This window comes from Tribolium castaneum, chromosome 2 (assembly GCF_031307605.1).
Source record: "Tribolium castaneum strain GA2 chromosome 2, icTriCast1.1, whole genome shotgun sequence".
Lineage (NCBI taxonomy): Eukaryota > Metazoa > Arthropoda > Insecta > Coleoptera > Tenebrionidae > Tribolium > Tribolium castaneum.
Genome location: NC_087395.1, coordinates 16,486,825 through 16,510,703, shown reverse-complemented (window position 1 = coordinate 16,510,703; position 23,879 = coordinate 16,486,825). Strand labels below are relative to the sequence as shown.

At 32.6% G+C, this 23,879-nt stretch overlaps 1 protein-coding gene across 8 annotated transcripts in view; it reads left to right on the top strand.

Annotated features, from left to right (window-relative positions):
• Positions 1-23,879, top strand: part of LOC660275 (CUGBP Elav-like family member 1) — a 202,027-nt gene that overhangs the window by 176,310 nt on the left and 1,838 nt on the right. For all 8 annotated transcript variants that reach the window (XR_010333224.1, XR_010333223.1, XM_015983283.2 and 5 more), the window contains one exon: positions 18,825-19,502. Coding sequence is in view for 6 of the 8 variants with exons in the window: in XM_015983283.2 (XP_015838769.1) it covers positions 18,825-19,502 (678 nt within the window). In the remaining 2 variants the exon portion in view is untranslated. The remainder of the gene's footprint in view (positions 1-18,824; positions 19,503-23,879) is intronic.

The window sequence follows — 23,879 nt, the reverse complement described above, 5'->3', positions numbered from 1 at the left end:
ATTAAAATAATTAAAAGAGAAACTGCAATAAAAGTCACTTAGCCAAAGCGGCACATCAAATTGGAATTCCATAATTACCTTGATAAACAACCATTTTTGAACACATTGTATGTAAAAATACATCCTGGAGTGCGTTATCGGTCTATAACTTTTTTATTTTTTGAGATATTACTATGCCGTTTTCACTGTCTGATAGATCGTCTTAAAATCCACAAATTAAAAATATTTTTATTGTACACAGGGTGTTGTATATAGGGTGGTGAACTAAAGTTAAATTTTTTTAAATAGAACACCTAATATATTTTTGCATAATTAGATTCTACGCAAAAAAATATGTAACTTTATATAAACTATTATGGGTCTATCTCTTTTTGTTTCGGAATTATTCAACTTTTCCTTATAATAAAGAACAGTTTTTGAATAATCACTGCAAAGTCGCCTATGAATATTTTCCAAAAATTTGAAATATTTCTTAGTGTTGAGGAAAATTTTTTCCTTCTTTTATTTATTTTATTATTAATTCTTGATGAGCAAAATTTATCTATGTATCAAGCAATAATTAGATTTCTAATGTAATTAGTCACATTTGTAGATATCAAAAAATAAATTACCATTTTACTTATCAGGTTCTAGGAGAACAAATTTTTTTGTAATAAATTTTTTTTGAAAAATCTCGAAAAACAATTTAAATTTGCTATGTAAACCCCATACCGTTAGAAAGCTTATTGAAAATGCTATCGATACATGAAAAAAATACAGGGTGTTCCATTTGAAAAAACGAGTTATTCAACTTTTTGCGTTTTGGCACACTCTGTATATTATTTGCGTGCTTTAACTAAAAGTCGTTTATTTGATAAAACTACAAGGTATTCTGAATTTTTTTATTGCAATTTTGCCAGAAAATATTCATTGGCGACTTTCCAGCGATTTTTCAAAAATTGGTCTTTGTTACAAAGAAAAGTTAAAAAATTCCAAAACGAAAAAATATAGACCCACAATGAAGTTACATTATTTTTTACAAAAATTCCAATTATGCAAAAATATATAGGGTGTAAATTTTATGAATCATGTAAATTCTACGAGGAAGCTTTATTTTTATTCACTTAATTTTTTGGCGGCTGTCAAAATATAGTTCCCCGCCCTGTATTTGAAAGTGGCAGGTATTTAAATGAATTGCTTTTAATTTCACGTCATAATAACCGCTGAAGCAATTAATTCGAAACAAATGAGACAAACAGATGTGCTCAATTACTCCACCCTCCCTGTGTTTCTTGTTGCGTTACCTAGTTATTTAAAATTTTAAAATGTCATGGCGGTATACAACAACACAATACTTAAGTTATTAACAGACAGCATACGTACAATGTAATTTGTAAATCTGATACAATGACATGTTCGCACACTAGTATTCTATTGTGTTGTGTGAAAAAAAACATCACACAAGCTTCAACTTCACTGAAAAAATGTTTAGCTACTTGTTTTGGAGTCTTTTCTATTTGAATATGAACCGGCTAGTTTGTTGATAGAAAAAGACATTGTTTAAGCAATTAACGAAACCCACGATATAATTTTCTTTGTATAAGCAGTGTTTGCCTGATATTATTACGTAAAACGTACCAAATTATCCTAATCTTTTGAAACAAACTTTAAACAATTATTTTTAGAAAACCGCATTTTCCTCAATTATTCCGAGCCGTAAAACGGGACAATAAGGTTAGTTTAGTTCGCGGGATTGAAAAATGTATGACACTTTATCGGAGCAGAATTTTGATAGGTTTCACGTACTTTCCGAAGATGTGAACTTTGATTACAAAGTCACGTATTGTCATTCCTTCCGTTCGGATATACCGGATGTCAGAGAGCGATGATTGTTTCTGAAATTGAATATTTCTGTCGTGTTTACACGAAACCCGTGATTAAAGAATGCAAAACGTCTTTGTGATTTTCACGGTCGACTAGTGCATTCACAATCTCCAGCGAATTATCGTTGTAGCTGTTTAGCGCAAGAATTGCTCGAAACTGATAGAAGTCTCGTCGCCGTTCTCAGGGCTATTACGCTACTCCGACAATGCGAAGCAACAACGTTATCAAAGCGCGATAGTGGCTTATTGATTTTACAAATTCCGTTCTATCCCAGTCATTAAAAGAGATTACAGAAGGAATTTGAACTTGGATACATGCATATGCAAACAATGTGTTGTGACTGAGTTGGACGAACTAATTACTAGCGCGATTTTCATAAGTAAGTCAATGCAGTTCGTCATGGCCTGACTGTGGCGAAATCGGAAACAATCAAAGGACCTTTTGACTCATTAGATTTTTGCATGCGCTTTGATCACTGAATAAATAACGACAGTTTCTATTGTTATTTATGTTACAAGACCTGCATGCATAATGGAAATGTTTCACTGCTCGACCAAATCGCAAATTATGTATGGTTTCTGGATATTTCTGCCTATTTACATGCATAATGTCCTTGCCATAATCCTGGCTCTTCAGCCGGCGTTGTTACGAGGATAAATTTCACCCGAATCGAAAAGCCATCTACTTTAATAATATTCATAATTCAATTATTCTGGTAATTAGCCATTTTATCACGTCGGTCACCAATGCTCATTAATACGTGTGTTTCGACACTAACCAATAAATTACACCTAATACGCAACGCCATTGCCATTACTTTATTGGCAAAGCCTTGTTTTAGATAAACCTTTTTCACAATTACTTCGCTTCGTTTCTGATAAGTGAGCTTAATATCGCCAGTTCTAATAACCGGAACTTATTGTCCCAAAGCAGTTATTTCGTTTATTTTCAGGCCAATAAAAGTAGTGTAATACCGATATTCCGGCTCATTTATGACCTCATTACTTCAAGGGATCGGTTTTTAAATTGTAAAAATTCTTTACTAGCCACTAAATAAGTGGGGTGTCATAGCGTACGAAAAATCGCTCCACCTGATTACAAACGCAGATCAAATACTCTAAAAGCGCGAGTAAACCTAAGACGAATTAATTCGGATTCAAATCTTTGTCAAGTAAATATTTGCAAAATCGGGCTTGACTTGATGTAAACGTAAATCCATTAGTTTCGCCAAAAAGAAACTCGGATGAGACTGTTTCATTTTGTTATTTCGTGTGCTATTATTGTAGCTTGTGTTGAAAGTGTAGTGGACACGCAATTGCCTTTCAAAGATTCGAACTTATTGGTATTCTGATTGTGAGGTGATGTGACAATTTTCAGAATTAACGGCCTTAATTTAAATTGTGAGTCATCTTTTCTATGTTCACTCATGATAATACCAGTCACCAGTGGGAATCTAATGTTCGAAATGACTGTCCAAAATTGCCTGAAGCAAAGGTTGATTTTATTACGTTTCAAAATAGGCTATTTGAATTATTAAATTTTTATTAAATTATACAATTTGTGAACTATATTGGAATAATTTTCGATTATGAATTATTATCCATTCGAACTATTTCAAAAGTTGGTTATCAATAAATACATTTTTTTGTAATAAGATAATTTTTTTGAAAAATCTTGAAAAATATTTTAAATTTGCTATGTAAACCCCATACCGTTAGAAAGCTTATCAAAAATGCTATGATGCATGAAAAAAATACAGTGTTCCATTTGAAAAAATGAGTTATTCAACTTTTTGCGTTTTGGCACACTCTGTATATTATTTGCGTGCTTTAACTAAAAGTCGCCTGTTTGATAAAACTACAAGGTATTCTGAATTTTTTTATTGCAAATTTGCCAGAAAATATTCATAGGCGACTTTGCAGCGATTTTTCAAAAAATGGTCTTTTTATAACGAAAAGTTGAATAATTCCAAAACGAAAAAATATAGACCCATAATAAAGTTACATTATTTTTTACAAAGATTCCAATTATGCAAAAATATATAGGGTGTAAATCTTATGAATCATGTAAATTCTACGAGGAAGCTTTATTTTTATTCACTTAATTTTTTGGCGGCCGTCAAAACATAGTTCTCCGCCCTGTATTTGAGAGTGGCAGGTATTTAAATGAATTGCTTTTAATTTCACGTCATAATAACCGCTGAAGCAATTTCTTTTCTATGTTAACTCATGATAATACCAGTCAGCAGTGGGAATTTAATGTTTCGAAATGACTGTCCAAAATTGCCTGAAGCAAAGGTTGATTTTATTACGTTTCAAAATAGGCTATTTGAATTATTAAATTTTTATTAAATTATACAATTTGTGAACTATATTGGAATAATTTTCGAAACCTGATTATGAATTATTATCCATTCGAACTATTTCAAAAGTTGCTTATCAATAAATACATTTTTTTGTAATAAAATAATTTTTTTGAAAAATCTCGAAAAATATTTAAAATTTGTTTTTTTTTTAAATTTTTTCTTTCTTTTATTTATTTTATTATTAATTCTTGATAAGCAAAATTTATTTATGTATCAAGCAATAATTAGATTTCTAATGTAATTAGTCACATTTGTAGATATCAAAAAATAAATTACCATTTGACTTATCAGATTCTAGGAGAACAAATTTTTTTGTAATAATTTTTTTTTTTGAAAAATCTCGAAAAACAATTTAAATTTGCTATGTAAACCCCATACCGTTAGAAAGCTTATTAAAAATGCTATCGATACATGAAAAAAATACAGGGTGTTCCATTTGAAAAAATGAGTTATTCAACTTTTTGCGTTTTGGCACACTCTGTATATTATCTGCGTGCTTTAACTAAAAGTCGTCTGTTTGATAAAACTGCAAGGTATTCTGAATTTTTTTATTGCAAATTTGCTAGAAAATATTCATTGGCGACTTTGCAGCGATTTTTCAAAAAATGGTCTTTTTCATAACGAAAAGTTGAATAATTCCAAAACGAAAAAAGATAATCGATAATAGTTTATATAAAGTTACATTATTTTTTTACAAAGATTCCATTCCAAAAATATATAGGGTGTAAATCTTATGAATCATGTAAATTCTACGAGGAAGCTTTATTTTTATTCACTTAATTTTTTGGCGGTCGTCAAAACATAGTTCTCCGCCCTGTATTTGAGAGTGGCAGGTATTTAAATGAATTGCTTTTAATTTCACTTATAATAACCGTTGAAGCAATTTCTTTTCTATGTTAACTCATGATAATACCAGTCAATGACTGTCCAAAATTGCCTGAAGCAAAGGTTGATTTTATTACGTTTCAAAATAGGGTATTTAGTTGGGCTTCAAATACTGAAAACATTTAATTAGTTATTGATTTTTATTAAATTATACAATTTGTGAACTATATTGGAATAATTTTCGAAACGTGGATTATGAATTATTATCCATTCGGACAATTTCAAAAGTTGGTTATCAATAAATACATTTTTCGTTTATTAATCATTCATTCAGTCTATTTACGGAGCTAATAATAATGCTTTGAATTTATTTCAAATCCCCTAGTTTTATTCATAAACAGACTTTTCGCTTCGGAAATGTGTCAAATCAAAAATGTTACGCGTGTTCGCTTAATTAGGTGCCCGTGTGATTACAAGTTTTTCGCCAATTTTCCGATTTTATACAATCATACTGAAACGTTATTTGGCGACTTGTGTTTTTATAATTGAAAGCAAAGTCCTCACGTTTGGATTTTTAACAAAATTTTACACAATTCACTCGTTTTAAAACTCAAATCCTGTAATTTTGAATGTGGATTCACAATCGATTGGCGGAATATTGAAATTAAAACAATTTGACGTTTTGTCCAAATTGATTTCCAGCAAGACTTTCTATTAATACAAAAACCTGTGCAATATTAAAATTGCATTATTGTCGGAAGTTAAGTGTTTCAATCTAGACTGCAATCGATTTCATCGAAACATAAAAACGCCTTTTGACACCGATTCTAGTTGTACAGAACCTTCAGAAGCATGAGCATGTTTCCTGTGTTTTTCTCGATTTGTATGGAGGTAGTAGTGTTGAAGTCGCGTTCATTTCTGCTGATTCATTAGATATCGCATAATATCAGGTATAAAAACATGAATAAACAAATTGTTTAGCGCGATAGCATTTTTTCGATATCGTTGGCACGCGATAAATTACAAATGCGTCGTTGGAAATGGCACATTGTTTTACCTAAATAAAACCGATCGGCTGCACCCAAGTCTATAAAAGTTATCTAGGTTAAAGCATCGTCTGTGATGTTATGCGGATATTGCATCCGCGGGATAAATGCATTTTGCATTCTTACTTTACCTCTTGCGCCAATAATTCGCACGAAAATGTGGCACGCGAAATTAATGACTCAAAATCGAATAAGCGGAAAATTATGGACAATCTTTTAAAACACGAGTGATTTGTTTGTTATTTATTTTCGTTAAAAGATGCTTGCTAAAATAATAAAAGATGTTGTGTTACCTATTTTATGTTTTAACGGAAATTAAAAATATCAGTATCGTTTATTATCATGTGAGTTGGTTTGTTTAAAAATTTCCTGTGAGGAAAAATGAGGGTGATAATCGCTACAAAAATCAGAAATCGTGACGTTATAACCGCTTCTCAACAGTCATCAGTGTCATCAGTCACCATACAACTTTCTGAACACCCAAAAACCTGACACACGTTTCGAAATTTTTCGCATTTCTAGAAAATCCAAAAATTAATCTCGTTTCTCTTCAAAATTTTGGCTTGAGTTTCACAGAGACATTCGTTAAATATTAATGAAGTAAACTATTTGAACCTAAAATGGTCAAAATGCTCTGGAAATACCTAACTTGAGTATTAAAACACTCACTATCTTGTGTGATAAGAATTTTTAGCACAATTATTATTATTTAAAGGGATTTTTACACACGACAAATTGACCACAATTAGCAGGTTTTTTGTCGGAATAATGCGACTTACCTAATACCTATTCGATATATTTATGAGAAAAATATATGATACAACTCAAAACGACCAAAATCCCATGAACAAAAAGTGAAACACTGAAAATACAGACAAAACTGCTCATCTTTGTAATAATATTTTTACCTTTAAGTGGATATTTATTGTTACAAAGAAAATATTCAAATATTCAAGCAGCAATAGTTTAAGGTGTTGTAAGTATGATATTAAAATTTGGAGTTTACACGTTAATTATTTTTATATGAAAATTTTACAACAGAATAAGACATAAATTGTGACTTTGTCTAAATAAAAGAATCCCCTTAAGATTGAGTTGTCCCCTAAACTGCCGATGCCTTTAAGTATTTTTTTATATGAATATAAATAAAAGCATATAAATTAAAATTTGAGATACCTTTTATAAATAAAACTTTTTTGATAATTATTAACTCAAATATGTAATCATTTTTGATTTGAAGTTAACAGTTTTTTATTTAACGAGTTTGAGTTTAAATCAGACGCTTTATTTCACGAGTGGAATGTTAAACCACTCGTTTTATCATCCACGAGTTGAATACAACATTTTATTCGTCGAATTAAAAATGTTAAAAATGATCTGACGTTTCGAATTGAGATGAAGAACCGTAAATTTTGACAATGTTGAAGAACAAAATTTTATATCCAAAGGTCTCGTACCATCACTGGGATAGTGATAAAAATCATCTAACTCAGCTCAAAGTTCTTACGACAAAAAATTCCTTGAGCCTTTTTTCACAGATATAGCGTGTTGCGAATTGAGGCGTTCCTTTTATCAGGTTGTTCTTAAGAGTTTCTAGCTTAAAACACCTTAGTAAAATATTGATAATAACCGAGATGATAACAAAGATACAATGACATCATCTTTTAAAAATTTTTGAAGCCTGCCCTGTTCAAATTTTTAAATTGACAAGAAATCAAATTCAGACTCCGCAGACTATTAAAAAATAACAAAGAAAGTAAAATTTTTGAAAATCTGGTTTAAAGTGCTCATTGAAGGCAGAGCTGGACTCAAAATTTTAGAAAACTACAAAAATTTTCTCCGTTAATACAAATATTTTACTAAAACGATTTAAGCTAAAACTATTCATAATAATGCATTTACTGCTACATGTTAAAAGGGATGCGTGAAATTCGCAAATACCGCATAGTTTTTTAAGGGTGAAATATTTGAGTTAAGTTTTTGACACTTGAGATTATTTTTTTCTTGAATTTAGTTAGCGAAAATGGAATACCTTGCCACATTAAAGAGATCTAGCACATTCGACAATATATTAAATCCGACATTGGAAACAAAGAAGCAACAATTAAGACAGGCACGAAAAAAATTAAAAACCAAGTTGCTTGTAAAAAATCTGAACTCATTTTTATGCATAGCTGTCTTTTATCACCATTTGAAAGCTGACCCTACGTTTTTTAATCACTCTGTATACATTTCGGTGAAATAAAACTTATTTTTAACGAAAATTTTTCATTTCAATAAATTGATCGAGTAAGACAATGATTGAAAACTGTTGTATTTTTTTAAAATAACTGTAATTGATCTGTTTAAGCGTTTTTGCCAAAACAAATATTTTCAGTTTTAGCAAAATTATTCGCTTACTGCAGTAGACGTCTCGATGGTAATCTAACGAAGGCAACCAGTTGCCATTGTCTATTTATGAATTGAATCTTTTATTAAATCAAATAAAAACACCCGTTTTTCAATTTTCTTGCATTGTGATAATTTTTCTCGTTTACAGCAGTTAACATCTTACAAACTGCTTGTGTTTGGCTCTATTTCAAATCCTTGTTCCTTATAGTCTTGATCTTGAAAACTCAGTAAATAAAACGCGATGCGCAGCATGCATCCAATTCGGACCGAGCTACCGCCATGCACATGCACTTTTTCCAAATCTCTCGAGTCGTCCGTCCGCCCGAGCTTTCGATCCGGGGAGTCCCCGGCCCATTGTGGTCCGTCTGCAAGCTCGTTATGTATGCACAGTGACGTCCGGCGCACCGCCGCTTCGGAAATAAATATATTTGTATTTCGTATTCGTCACCTAACGACTTGGCGTGACTGACTGGCTCAGTGCTAACTCGTCAGTTTTCAGTGAGCGTGTGTGTGGATTGCGTTCGCCCGTCCTCTAGGTAGTCAAATGAGTCCTCCTCGTAGCCGTGCCACCGCGAGGTTCAGTCGTGCGCTCGTGAGCGGTTTGTCCGCACCTGTGATGTGATATTATGTTGTTGCGGACAGTCCGGAAGTGCAACAAGTGCGATGAAGAGCCGCGCCTCCTCCAAAAACGCCTATCCGGCGATCTCCTCCTCGTACTGGCAGCCGGCGCCCGTACCCAGCCCCTATCTCATACCAGGTACCGCCGCGGACACGCTCTCCAAAATTTTCAAAACCTTCCCAAAGGAGGTGGGACGCCCCCGGATCGCTTCTGCTGATTACAACGGATTCGTTGTCGCGAACCGGAAAAATACGAAATCCGACACCTCAATTAGCCCCAAGATAGCGCTTTTATGCACAGATTGCGCTTGTTGGCATGAAACGTGATTCAAAAGACGATACAAATCAAAGGGGCGAATAATCGTGACCTTCAAGTCTCTTAATTGTCAACACTTATTGCAATTAATTAAATTTTTCTGTTTGTTCGTTTCACAATAAACTTTGCTCAGGTATAAAAATTGAGGTAAATAATTCAACAATCAATAGTTACGTGCATAAAACCTTGAACAAAGCATGGAAAACGAACATAATAATAATGTTGTGAATTGTAGCGATTTTTCATTAATGAGTTGCTTATTATTCATCGGCGATGATTTCCAATTATTGAAAAGAGTCCGAGTAACGTCGAGAATGGCAATAATAATAAATTACGAAACGTAATAGTGGTTTTCAGTAAATTGGTTCACTCGGTTGTATTACTACAACGTACTAAGAGGTAATTCAAATAATAGCTGGACTGACTGTCTTGCTTTTATTATCCCGTAGGTCACTTGAAACCGCAGGGATTTTAACAATAAAAATTATCTATTTTGACGAACCCATCACCATCAGCTTGCCGTTTAGTTTGCGTAACTGGAATTAAATTTAACTTTGCAATTCTAGCAATTTTATCTCGGAAGGATTTACTTATAATTGAAGGATTAATCAAAACTAGACGTCAAATTTAAGTAAAGTGACAATGGCCTGGAGAGAGTTTGCGACTGTCTTGAATTTTCTTGGATCATCATCTCCAGTTCGTTTAATAAACAAGCGGAGGAGTTTAATATGATGCAGAATAAACGTTTTACTAAGATACAGAAAAAAACAACACGGAAGCTGGATTTTCGCAAGGAACACCCACGTTTCAAATGAAAAATTATATTGCAACAGAGATTTGCATAAATCTGTGGAGATGTACAGTCATGATCAAAAGGAATGACACCCCCAAAACCAAATTTTACGGCAAATTTACGTTTATAAACTAGAGGAACAGTTTGACCTAAAAAAAATTTATTTGGACTTTTGCTATCCGGGTGTAATTTTTTTGATCGTGATAGTACGTCTACGGTTATTCGGAAGTAAAATTACCGTTGGGGGCGCCACTGAGCTAGGTTGAAAACAGTAACCATAAATGACGGGAAAATGTTTATTCGGATATTTTGAACGTTGTACAAATTTTGGGGCTTCACAATTATTACATTGCCTATGCGGAATGGTTATTGCATCTTTGATGCAAGAAACTTATGTTGACAAATGAGAGATGACGAGGAAAACACGAATAACGAATGACTGTTTGGTTCACTTTCTTTATTGGAAAATTATTACAAAGACATTGAAAAGCCGACCTTTTGGCATAATTTACGTTTAAATGTATCAGCAGTTGTTAATCTTTATTGTAGTTTTGTAGATTTACCGCAGCATTTCATGATTTTTTCAGTTTCAATTCAAACCTAAAATTCATAACACTTCACTAATTTATTGGTTTCTTGAGCCAAACTTTGTGTTCGCTGTGATCCATTACTTATAATCTTTAATTAGACAACTGTTTGATAACACTTTGTAATCAAAATTTAAATATTTTTCACTTTTTATCCACTTTCAAGTTCCAACGATAAACACTTTATACCACGAAAAACGACAGAACCAAAGTCAACGCTAGTATTTACCACCACGTACTTTTAAAGTAATTCTTTCTATTGTAAGTAATTAACACTATACACGCAAAATTGTTGAACAATTCATTAAATGTCAGTTAAATGTGGCATTACGAAAATTTCTTTACTGTTTTCGACATAGTTCAAAAGTCATCACCAGAGGGCGTCTAGTTAATTTTATTTCCGAATACCACTAATCGTAATCGAAAATTTTAAAAGTACACAAAACGACTTAAAAGTGTAACAGTGATGGACAGTTTTTCTGTTGAATAAATTTTTTGTGATGCTTTAATAATGAGCGTGACATTTTTGCGACACACGTCAGTATCTTTAACGAGGCCCCTTCACAATTTGGCTAATTTTTTGGAAAATTACCAAGTTACTAAACCGTTTAATTGCTAGAATTTAATTCTGTGTTCACATCTCCTATTATTTTTTACTACCATCATTTATTTTTAATTTTTCTGGCCTTTCAAGTTGTTGATAATGTAGCAGTATTCCATCCAAACAGTGCGGGTCACTCGCCATTTCCTGCTAAACTAATTACGATATTGATTTAGCTCACTGATAAAGTTTGTTCATCCCATTGATATTTTTAAACCCTAAAAATATCATTACGACTGATTAATTACAGAAGTGTACCTAAATAGGTGTAGTTTTTTTCATCACAAAAGTCAGTGCTTTAAAGGGAAATATCACAAGCGTTGGAAATCTTCCATTTATAGCGTTTTTAACAAATAGAAATATCATTTTGCAGAACTGCGTTTATTTATTATGCATATAGTGATGTAATTGCGTCCTTGAAAATTTCAAACACCACGTGAACAACAAGGTATGTCAATCCGTTCGACAAACGCTCGTTGTTTTCCATCTTCCTGCGACATAACTCCGAGGTGAATCGTTTCTGCCTGGAAAAGATCAGACGATTTCGGCGCGAATGCGTTTGGCATTGGTTCGGATCGGCGTTCACGTGCCACAATTCCATAGTTAAATAATGATCTTGAGTGTCCAATTATATCTCTAAGTGCAAGGTGTTAAGACTTAATTATCTCTAGCGATATACACTCTCGGTCTATTTTGGTGGAACAAACCCGGAATATTATTTATGAATGAGCGCAGCTTTTAACGTCTGTCTGCCACACTAAAAACTCGAAAATATTTATTTTTTATTATCACTGCCAATGTGTTTAATATAAACAGCGTGGATAAGTAAATCGTTAATAAAACACGTCGTTAAAATGAAAGTGTTAAATACTTGGTGCCGGTTTGACACACATTTAACTGTTTGTACTTCTTGTGGCAGTGTTGAAGACGTTCGAGGCGATTTAAGTCGAACACTGGATGCGTTTTTACGTAATTTGCCGCAATGAATAGGCCCTGTTTCGCCTCCGGGTGAAAAACATGTCATTATTTTATTTGTAATGGTTTGAAGTAGATTGAGTTCCTTCCTATATTGGGAAAGTTGGGACACTGAATGTGTATTTTTTTTTCGAAATTTTGTCTCATATACGTCCGTTGGAATGTGTAAAAAAACAAATTAGAATAGAAATCATTGGTGTTACACTTCAAATTTGGCAAAAAGTTAAATAAATTTGTCAAAAAAATTTTCTATTTTTCGTCGACTAACTGCATTTAGAAATGGTTTAGTCTGGCAGTCGTCGTCAATTCACTGTTTTTCTTGATATGAACTCCAAATTTTAAAAGAGATTTCTTTGTAAGTACAAGAATTTTACGTCTAAACTCTTCATCATAAACATTTTTGCCTTAACTTTAAGAAATGGTAACTATCGATGAAAGAGAGAGAAATTGAACCTTTCCTGCCAAGTTTTACGTTTATTATTAACAAACGTTTGGAAAAGTGGATTGTTTAAATAATGTTATGTACAAAATCTATGAGATTTTGGGAATTTGTCTAGGCATTTACAAAATACGTAGGTACTTGAACCCAAAATTGGGTCTAATTTTTAGGAAAGTTGAACCTGTCACTGCTTGGCCGCTTTTAGCATCTACGTGAATTTTAGATTCTGTTTCAAATTATAAAGTTATTGGAATTCACGATTTTGTTACATTTTTTACTTGAGAAGACCTTCAATATCATTTTTTGGGAAATTTAAAAAGACGACGGGAAATATGAAGGGTTCTTAATGACCAATTTTTGGGACGAGATGTTTAACTAAAAATTGTGACTGAAAGAAAAGCATTTTTAGCATTGAAGTATGTTTTAAGTTATGTATTTGATATTAAAATAAATATCAAAAAATTTCAGAAATGTGAACATTAATATTTGTAGGTATTCAATTATGTTCTTTTTTTAAATAGTAATCCCAAAATTCCTACGTTTCCTACGTCCCTGGTTAAATTTAACGTAAAATTATATCATTTTATGCATTTGACAAAAATGATAACTTTGAAATTATTTTCGACATAAACCTTAAGTTACTAACAAAAATTTTAATAAAAAAAAAGATAGAAATATAGAGGGTATATCAGAAATACGTATGTTAATTTTAACACGGAATAAAACTCATAAAATACAACTTCTTTATATAACATTTTTCAAAATTTTTATTTATAATTTTCAGTGTTTTCCGTCTCTCCTTTGTGCAAACTAAAGTTCCTATATTGGGAGAGTTGGGACACTGAATGTGAATTTTAGAAATTTTGTTTCATATACGTCCGTTGGAATGTGTAAAACAACAAATTGGGATAGAAATCAGTGTGTTGCACTTTAAATTTGGCAAAAAGTTGAATAAATTTGTTAAAAAATGTTTCCATTTTTCGTCGATTAACTGCGTTTAAAAATGGTTTAGACTGGCAGTCGTCGTCAATTCACTGTTTTTCTTGATATGAACTCCAAATTTTAAAAGAGATTTCTTTGTAAGTACAAGAATTTTACGTCTAAACTCTTCATCATAAACATTTTTCCCTTAACTTTATGAAATGGTAATCATCGATGAAAGAGGGAGAAATTGAACTTTTCCTGCCAAGTTTTACGTTTATTATTAAACAAGCCTTTAGAAAAGTGGATTGTCTAAATAATGTTATGTACAAAATCTATGAGATTTTGGAAATTTGTTTATGCATTTACAAAATACGTAGCTACTTGAACCCAAAATTGGGTCTAATTTTTAGGAAAGTTGAACCTGTCGCTGCTTAGCCGCTTTTAGAATCTACGTGAACTTTAGATTCTATTTCAAATTATAAAGTTATTGGAATTCACGATTTTGTTACGTTTTTTATACGAGAAGACCTGCATTATCATTTTTTGGAAAATTTTAAAGACGACGGGAAATATGAAGGGTTCTTGATGACCAATTTTTGGAACGAGATGTTTAACTAAAAATTGTGACTGAAAGAAAAGCATTTTTAGCATTGAAGTATGTTTTAAGTTATGTATTTAATATTAAAATAAATATCGAAAAATTTCAGAAATGTGAACATTAATATTTGTAGGTATTCAATTATTTTCTTTTTTTAAATAGTAATCCCAAAATTCCTACGTTTCCTACGTCCCTGGTTAAATTTGACTTAAAATTATATCATTTTATGCATTTGACAAAAATTAAAACCTTGAAATTATTTTCGACATAAACCTCTGACATAAGTGTCTAAAAAAAATTAAATAAATAAAGATAGAAATATATAATCTCCCATTAAAGGAACTCTAGTTTGAAGTATCAAAGAATTAACTTCTCGGCTGGTCTGTTTATACACAAGGCTAAATCACCGAGTCGTTTCCCGATCCTAAAATTCTGTTGTTAAATATTAACATCCTGCCACGGCCACATGTCACGCACTTTCCGTCTCCAAAAGCTCTTCACACGTGTGTGCTTGAAATCGTCGTCACTAGTGGCGAAATAATCGGTTTGTTTTTGATCGGCGAGATATTTACTCGTCCCATAATGCAATTGTAAGATGGGAAATCGATAAGTGACGTGACTTGGTTGAAAACTTGCGATTTAACCGTATTAGTTTTAGTTCTCCAGGATAATTTCAAATATTGGTTTTCGAGCCTTGGCGATCCCTGTTTACCAGTGGTTAAAAATACAACGCGAGTTTATTATCTCGCATCGAACAATAAGAAGAAAAATTCGACGTGCAGTCGGTTTCGGGAATTCAATTAAAAAATGTCAACAAATTACATATCGGGTGGATTTCCTTTTTTATGCGACAGGTGATGTTGTGCTGCAATCCCGGGGGAAATAAGGCTGAAATTTTCTTGACGAGGACACCTTCGGGGGTTTTATTTGTGCGTGATGGTTGATTATTTCGGAAAAAGGAAATTAAAAAATAATTCTGTTTGTATGCTACGGGTGTATCGAATTCTCTTCCTGTTACTGGGCGATTAAATTTGATAATTTTATTACCCGGCGGTCGGCACAAACGCAAATAAATAATCCGATTTTTGTGGCGGAAATGTGAACATTTCAATTGTTTACTTCGTAACTTGCACTGCCTTATAAATAACTTTCACTAAACAACTAACTAGGACGGTTAAAAAAGGAATAGAGGATTGTCCAAGTGATGAAACGTTTCTCGTTGCAATTAAGAGTCGAACCCTTGTATGAAAATTTCCGGAAAGTGATTTAGGCGTGACCATGTTTGTGTGCGGTTTATTTCGTAATAAAACCGTAAAAAATCCGAATATTGGCGCAAACATGGTACAGGTGTCTTTTACCAATGTTGAAGGAAGCGTCAAAGCTTTACGCCTCCGACTTATGGCTTGTAAAAATAGAAAACAATGCGGAGAGCAGAGCGGAAGCATGCAGGTTTATCGTAAGTAATGTTCGTCAAGGAAAGCTCCAAATAGTTTTGAAAATGACGTCATTGGAAGTGTCGCTTGAAAAATGGCAACTTAATGGCAATCGTTTTTCCGGCCGTTGCGCTATTGACTTAAAGATTAGCTAAAAATAAACCGCTGGTATTTTTTCTACGGCAAGCTTTCTCGACGTTAATTACGACAGGAAAGCTTTTAAGTTGTAAATTCGACGTCTACAGATATTGTTGATTTTTCGGGGGCTGTTTCGAATGGAAATGGTTATTTGATTTGACAGTTTTCGAGAGCGCGCAACAAATCATTCGACGACTTGGGGGCGATTTTTCAAATTGCTCTCATTTAACAACCGCTTCGAACGAAGCGCTGTTTTTAAAACCTTGGTCTAGCATTTGATGGTGGTATTGGATTACTGCTAATGTGGTCATCAACTCGTAAAAATTGTATTTTTGATGTTTCATTTCAGTCTTTGAAGTATTACTAGGCGAAAATTTGTAACACTTTTACAACATAAAAAGAACGAAATGAAAAGAAATTAATTAATTATTAATGACACTATAAACAGTACTGATTGTAAATACAGTTAAATTTCCTATTAGCGGACACCGACGCGACGGTGACATGCTTTTTGTCCGGTTAATGGAGATGTCCTCTATTGAGAAATAATAAAGTATACATAAACACATACTCAAAAGAATTTATTACTATGATACAATATAACAATACAATATCAATTACTCATTTTTCTTCAAAATTTGCTACATCTTGTACACCAATACTTGCAGATTCTTCAGATGTCTTAAAAATTTGATTTTTTAATGTCTCTGCAAACTGCTTAACTTTCATCGCGTCAGTGGATTCGGAAAGCACAGTATTTTTATTATGCGCTTTTTTTCTTCAAAAAAACTTCGCTCCTCACAAACGTTTCCATTTCCATGCCATTTCTTCACCAATTCATCTTTGTTTTTAACAATATTTGCTTCTTGAGTTTTCCGATTTCAATTTTTTTTGTAAAGTTCGACCACTCAATTTGTTTTAGTTAAACCAATCTAGATTTTTCTTATTTTAATATTAACATAGGTACGTTTGTTTAATTTTTTTTAATGACGCTGTAGAAAAAATGGTTATAACGTTATATATCCGCATATGTTATTTCCCCAATTCGCTGACACTTTGTCATGATAATAACACATACGCGTATGGAAGGTTGTCCTCTTAAAACAGAGATTTTGATTAGAAAGTTCCGAATTGCAGTGTCTGCGGCCGTTTATTGGAGTGTCCGCTTAAAAGAGAAACAATACCATTTGAAATACATTAGCTTAAAGCGGGGCTAACAAAAGTGTCCGTTTATGGGAGAGGTCCGCTTATAGGAGGTGTCCGTTAAGAGAGATTTCACTATACATCCTACTATTCAGTCATTTTAATTCAACCAACTATTGCTTTGAAACTTTATTGATATTTTTTTAAACTTACTCCAAGTTTTTCAAACCATTTTTTACTTTAATCATAAAGTGAAAATTATTTGAGTTCATAAAATGCAAATTTCTTTTCATCTAATATATTGGTAATGTTAATATAGTGTGTTTTACATTTCTAAATTTAATTATGTATTTTTCTTAACAAATTAACATGCACAACTGCCAATTTTGCCACTTTTTGTACTGTCATATTCATGTAACTTATTGGAAAATATCAAAGAAAAATTTGGTGAAACAATTCTTTAAAAAAATAAATAAATAAAAATTATTTTTTAAATGACGATTTACTTATCCTGGGTAAAACTGACCCTAAGTGTGAAAAAGTAGACAATTTTGATCCATTTTTTGTTGACTACAACTAAAGTGCTTGTATCCTAAACACTAAATTTTCGAAATTAATATTTGACAATTTTTTACCTTTTAGTTTATTTTTTAGACATATTACACATACACTGGTGTTTAGGCCTAGTTTAGACGTATTTTTTTAATTTTTTAACTACCTTATTTGAAGAGTATAAAACGAAAAAGGAGGAAATTTATACATTCTAATAAAAACAAGTTTTTCAGATTGTATGTAAAGACCATTCAACAGTTTATGGTTTTAGTTTTAAGAAAATATTGCTTTAATATCTCTTTGGCAGCTCCATACAAGGACTTTTTAGGAAATCAATGTCTTGATATCTTTATCAACTAAGTAAATGTTAACATATCTACATAATTGCCTTTTATTAGCGAAATAATTTCCACCTCAAAAGTTTTATCTAGGTTTAGTTAAGTATTTTACTGTAATAAAACTGATAAAGATTTGGCAGGTATTTCCCATATTTTTTATCAACAAATATTTTTTCCATATTATCGTGTTTGAAATAATATATCAACCTGCCGATGAATTATTTATTTAAAAATAGCTTTCTTATCTTTAGATAAACAAAGTTATTGTAATTGTGCATTCTATAATTAACTGAAAACTTCAACTGTAGAAGCCTTCTAAAAACTTATTCAATAATTTTTTGGAGCAAATTTTAAAAGAACCCCATTAATATAATTATGTCAATTTTTTGATAATAGTATATTATTATACGAGTTTTATAAACGTATTGTGGCACGAATGGTTTTGGAGCACTACGAAGGAGTGCTATTTTTTCTACGTTCTATTTTTGTTGTTTGTTTTTGTTTAGTTTAACTTATCAAAATCTGTTAAAACTATTTCCTCTTATTTTTGTTAATTATTCGGGCTTTTTCAATAAACGACTTGACGCTGTTGACACATAACAGACTAAATTACAAGGAGGACTGATGACACCCAGCCCAGCACTGCCAATATAACTAATAAAATTTACTAAAAGGTGTTGCACAAAAGTTCTCTTTGTGAAACTACTACTAAAGTAGGGAAAGAAAATTATATAGCTCTGATGTCTGAATGTATAGCTTTTGACGTAGACATTATTTTTGAACTTCAAACATTCACTCTAGAAATGTTAAAAATGTCTCTAAAAAATATACATTGCCTATCAATTTTTGTATATATCCATGTGTTTGTTTGAATTGCAGAAAGAAAATTGTTCGTGGGCATGCTCAGCAAGAAGCTGTGCGAGAACGACGTCCGAACCCTCTTCAGCGGCTACGGCACCATCGAGGAGTGCACCGTGCTGCGGGATACGGCCGGGAATTCGAAAGGGTGCGCGTTCGTCACGTTCGCCAGCAAACAGTCAGCTCTTAGTGCCATAAAAGCCCTCCATCAGTCGCAAACGATGGAAGGGTGTTCGGCTCCTCTAGTCGTCAAATTCGCCGACACACAAAAAGAAAAAGAACTGAAACGGCAGCAGCAGATCCAGGCGAATGTCTGGAACGCGTTGGCGGCGCCTCAGCTGCAGACGTCTCCGCAACAGTTCAGTCCGGTCCTGTCGAACGACGCGACGTCCCTGCAACTGTTGCAGGCGATGAGCGGCGGCTCGGCGCTTCTGCCGCAGCAGCTTTTAACCGGCGCCGAGAACCTGTTGGCGCCTTTGGGGGTGCAAAACTTGGTCACGTTGGCGGCGATGTCGCAACCGACCGCCGCCCCCTTGTGTGTAGCTAATCTGTTAGGCAAAGGTGCGGGTGTTGAAAGAACTTTGACCACCGGACTTCAGACGGGCATGTCCACGTCGGACTTGTCCACCTATGGGTCGCTTATCACCAATGCTACGCTCAACGCCGCCGCCATCGCGGCAGCAGGAAAGCAAATTGAAGGTAAGATTTATTCGTCAGGTAGTTAACACAGATTTATTATGTAATTTTTTAAGATAAATTACATATTTTGGAAAATTTACAACCGGATAAAAGTGTTGATCAGGTCGCTGAAATGGTGGTTACTTTTATTATTTCAGCACCGTTACTTCCATTTGAACACAGAACACAAATGGGAACCACAATTTTAACTGGTCCATACATTTTTATCCGGATTTGCTTCAACTTTGTATTTCTTTTAAACAGAAGTGAATAGTGTTCCATGATACAGCACACATTTATAAATAAATATAAATTAAATCAATTATAAATTTCTTAATCACCCAAATCACTTAATGCAGAAAAACACACTTGGTAGACTTTTGGGTGTTCAATTTTTTACTTTATTTATTACTTTCACTTGTAGTTATACAGCAAAAAAAAATGGAATGCAACATTTTATTTTCATAAGTTACCGTTTTTATAATAATTTAATTACTTTTTATTAATTTAAAATAATTTAGATATTTATTTGTGTTCTGGCAGTATCGGACTGTCTTCAATTCATTCGAATAAATAAATAAGAGATTTTTTTATTGTTAAAACCCTCCAATAAATATTAAATAATTACTATCATAATAATAGTAGGTGATTCGTCTACGATGAGGAGCTTTAGAAAGATAAAATACAGAGTGTTTAAAATAAAAAAGTGTTTCTAATTTTTGGGAGATTATAGTACAGTCACGTTCAAAAAGAATGATACCAACTGAGCCGCTATGCAAAAGTCCGACTAAAACTTTTAGGTCATAAATTTCAACAAACGAGTCAATCTACAAACTGTCCAGTTAGCTTACGCAATATCCAGCTGGTTTATAAATTAGCCAAACGTACACATTAAGCGTATGATATCAAAAAGATTGGTGGCTGCGGTTTTAGGGTGACATTATTTTTGGTCGTGACTGAACCGGGTCCGCAACCAAGAAAATCGCGACTTCTAATGAAATAAAATTCTTGAAATACAAACCTGACTGTAGGTATATTGATAAAAACCACTGTCATTTTTTTTCATTTTTTTATTAATAAATAAAGTCGTAGCAGTTTTGTTAGTTTTTGGGCACTAACTGTTAATTTAACTATAAAATTTTTACACTAACAGTGAATTCCCTACCTACTACCGGATCGAACCCTGGTATTACAATAATTAAAAAAATTTTATTCTTCGACACTGTCAAAATTTACGGTTTTTCTCCTGTGTTAGGAAGTTTTGACAACTGTTTGGCATTTCTCAGTACGAAACGTCAGATTATTTTTAACAAATTTAAAGCAATTTTAAGCCTTGCTGAGTCTATTTCGAAGAATAAAATGTTGTATTCAACTCGTTTTTGTGTAAATCGGTTCATTTATTTCGCCTCGTGGATGATAAACCACTCGTTTTCACTCGTAGTTTAAAAATCCACTCGTGAAATAAAGCGTCCGATTTACACTCAAACTCATTAAATAAATAACTATTATTTAATTAGTTAAATAATATGTTTTTTCTATCGAAACGTAAATCAGACGCCTGATTTATTAGAAGACGGTATAATTTGCCAACAAATCACTTGCCAGTGATCGACTTTTTTTAAAGCCCCTTATTTAGTCTTGCCATAAAATTTACAAAAACTCATGCCTGCTTTCAGATATCCCAACAAAATCTTTAACAATCTTATCCTAATTTAGAGTTCACATTGTTACCTAAATTTACGAGTAGCAGTCCATAAATAAAAATAATATTTAAAAAAAGTTAAAATGTTAAAGTGCGTTTAATTCAAAATCTGATTCGTTTTTGTTTTCGCTTATTTCGTAAACAATTATCTGAATAGTTTATTATAAAATTCAGAATTTGCCTTAAGTCAAAAAATTTTTTTTAAAATTCTTGTCTTTGTCTGTAAGTGAAAAATTTCCAAAAAATTAGGGGAGATAATGTACAGTCAGGCGTGTAACATGCAAAGAATTTTTATTTAATTAGAAATCGCTATTTACTTAGGTTGTCGGAACCGGTGTAGTCATTGTGTTAGAAAATGTTACATATAAACCACTAGTCTAAAATCAACCTTTTTGGTCCAGGAGTAATTTTTGCAAATACAATATTTTGTTATCATTAGAAAAATTTGTTCTTTGAATCTTTGGTGTTGCTGCAGGAATTTGATAAAAACAAAACAGTTCATTTTCAACTGTGACCTTACAATACAAAAATTGTCCAATACAAATTTTCCAACCGCCTGAAGTTTAGTTGCATCTTTTCGAAATATCCTTTAGGTCATGTTTTAGTACTTACGTAAATCAGCTGTTATATTGCAGGGACTGTCAAAAACACTTCTAAAAAAACTTCTTTAACAGTTAAAAAAAAACGATGAAGTTTTCAAAAAACATCAGTTAAGGTTTTATTTTAAATTTTTGTTAAAATAAAAGGATAAAAAAATATTTTTGTTTGTTTGCCAACATTTTACTAAAATAGAACCAATTTTTTTTAAAGGTACTTTATTGAAGTTAAAAAAATTAAAAATTACAATCTTGACCATAAGTAGCTCTTGATAAATTAACTATAAAGTGTTTTTTGTTGACCGTTTGTTAAGGATTAATGAAAAAAAATATATAATCTCACTGTTAAAGGCACTTACTTGCTTAACAGTATCGATTATTATTGAATTATTAAATAACTATTAGAAAAACAATAATGAAGCAAGGAAAATAAAGACTAGCACAATTATAGGGGAAATAACGTTTAATGAAGGCACAAACAGTGACCTCAAACGATTTCAATCCGCCATTAAAGCTTAAAACTACGATAATTTTATGTTTCGACCGTTTGACCACACAACTTCGTCACGGGCTAATGGCGCACACTTGATTTTGCATTCTATTGCGACTATTATCATAATTTTTAAAACAAGGATGTCTTAGCCGGTGATAAAGTTAGCTGAAGGACGAATTCCTTGTTGCCGTGTGCGATATTCACTTCGATTTTCACTCCAATAACCGTACTTCGACGTAAAAATCAATATTTTTTGTGTACCTTTTTGTGCTAACTTTAATGTATGTTTGTCATTTAATATTTCTCCCATCGATTGGGAGCCGATGTAATGAAGTTAAACTAACAAAGGTCGCGGAAATTTAAACGAAAATTTCCATTATAAAGTCGCCAATTTTTATATCATTTATTTCGTCGCAATTCTAATAATACTACGACTAAAAAATGACGAAAGAGGAAATCGAGGGGAAAATATTGACGAAAAAATTCTCGTCACGACCCGGATTCGAACTTGTGAAATCTCGTTTAACGGGTGAACGTGCTGGCCGGCGAAATCGAATTTTTCATGGTGTCACTAGGGTGACTTTTAGTAATGAAACCGATTTCAGAAACGGTTAATTGAAATTCTTAATTTGTGGAAATAACTGGCTTATGGACTAGGGTAAATAAATACGTTACTAAAGTGCCTAACGACTTTATAAAAACGCCATTAAAAATTTAGCACTGTGGATTTAACTTGGTCAAATATTGTTAAAGAAGTTAGGAAGTTAAACACAATAAACCCTCTTTAGTGATTACGTGCTGTGTAAATATCGGAGAAATATAAATTGCCGCGGAAAAAACATTGCAAAAAATCGCATTTTCAGCGCAACTACATGGTAAGGATTATTAGCACATTTAAACATTAACTAACCCCCATGATGCATGTATTGTACATGACTACACTATTGCATGCATAATTTTTGATTTAAAAATTCAGTATTTAGTAACGCTATCTGACATGCGAGAAAATATTTTCTGCTTTTGTTGTGTCTATATTGTGTAAACAATAAATATGCATTTTGATGTTGCGTTCGATCAACAATGCAGTAAACTATGCTTTTTATGTTTTCGTCAATTTAACTCCATTTTGCAAAAACCGACATCTTTGTTACAGTTTTTCGACCCCTCGACTCGTAAATGAGGTTTAATTGCAAATTGTTAAGTTTTACAACGGCGTGTAGTTTTATAAACATGACTGTCGTAAATCTAATTGAGTACAGGATGAGAAACGAGCCAGTGTTAACATCTCCGAGATGGTTAACACATAAACTCGGTACATGGGCTTTCTGAAACTATTTCCAGGTTCTGTTGGTGTGGCGGTGTACAGGGTGAATCACCCAGAACAAAACATTTTCTTTGTACACCATTAAATTTTCATTATGATTACCCCAAGCCGCAAGGATCCTTCAAGCTAATCACTCAGGCAAGTTTATTGTGTATCGTAAATATTTTCGGGTCACCATATTTGTTGTAAAACTTTATGGTGTACAAAGAAAACGTTGCAACAGTTGGTTAAATTTTTCGGTATAGTTGTTTTGTTTGGCGCTCTGTTGAAGCTGTGGTTGGAT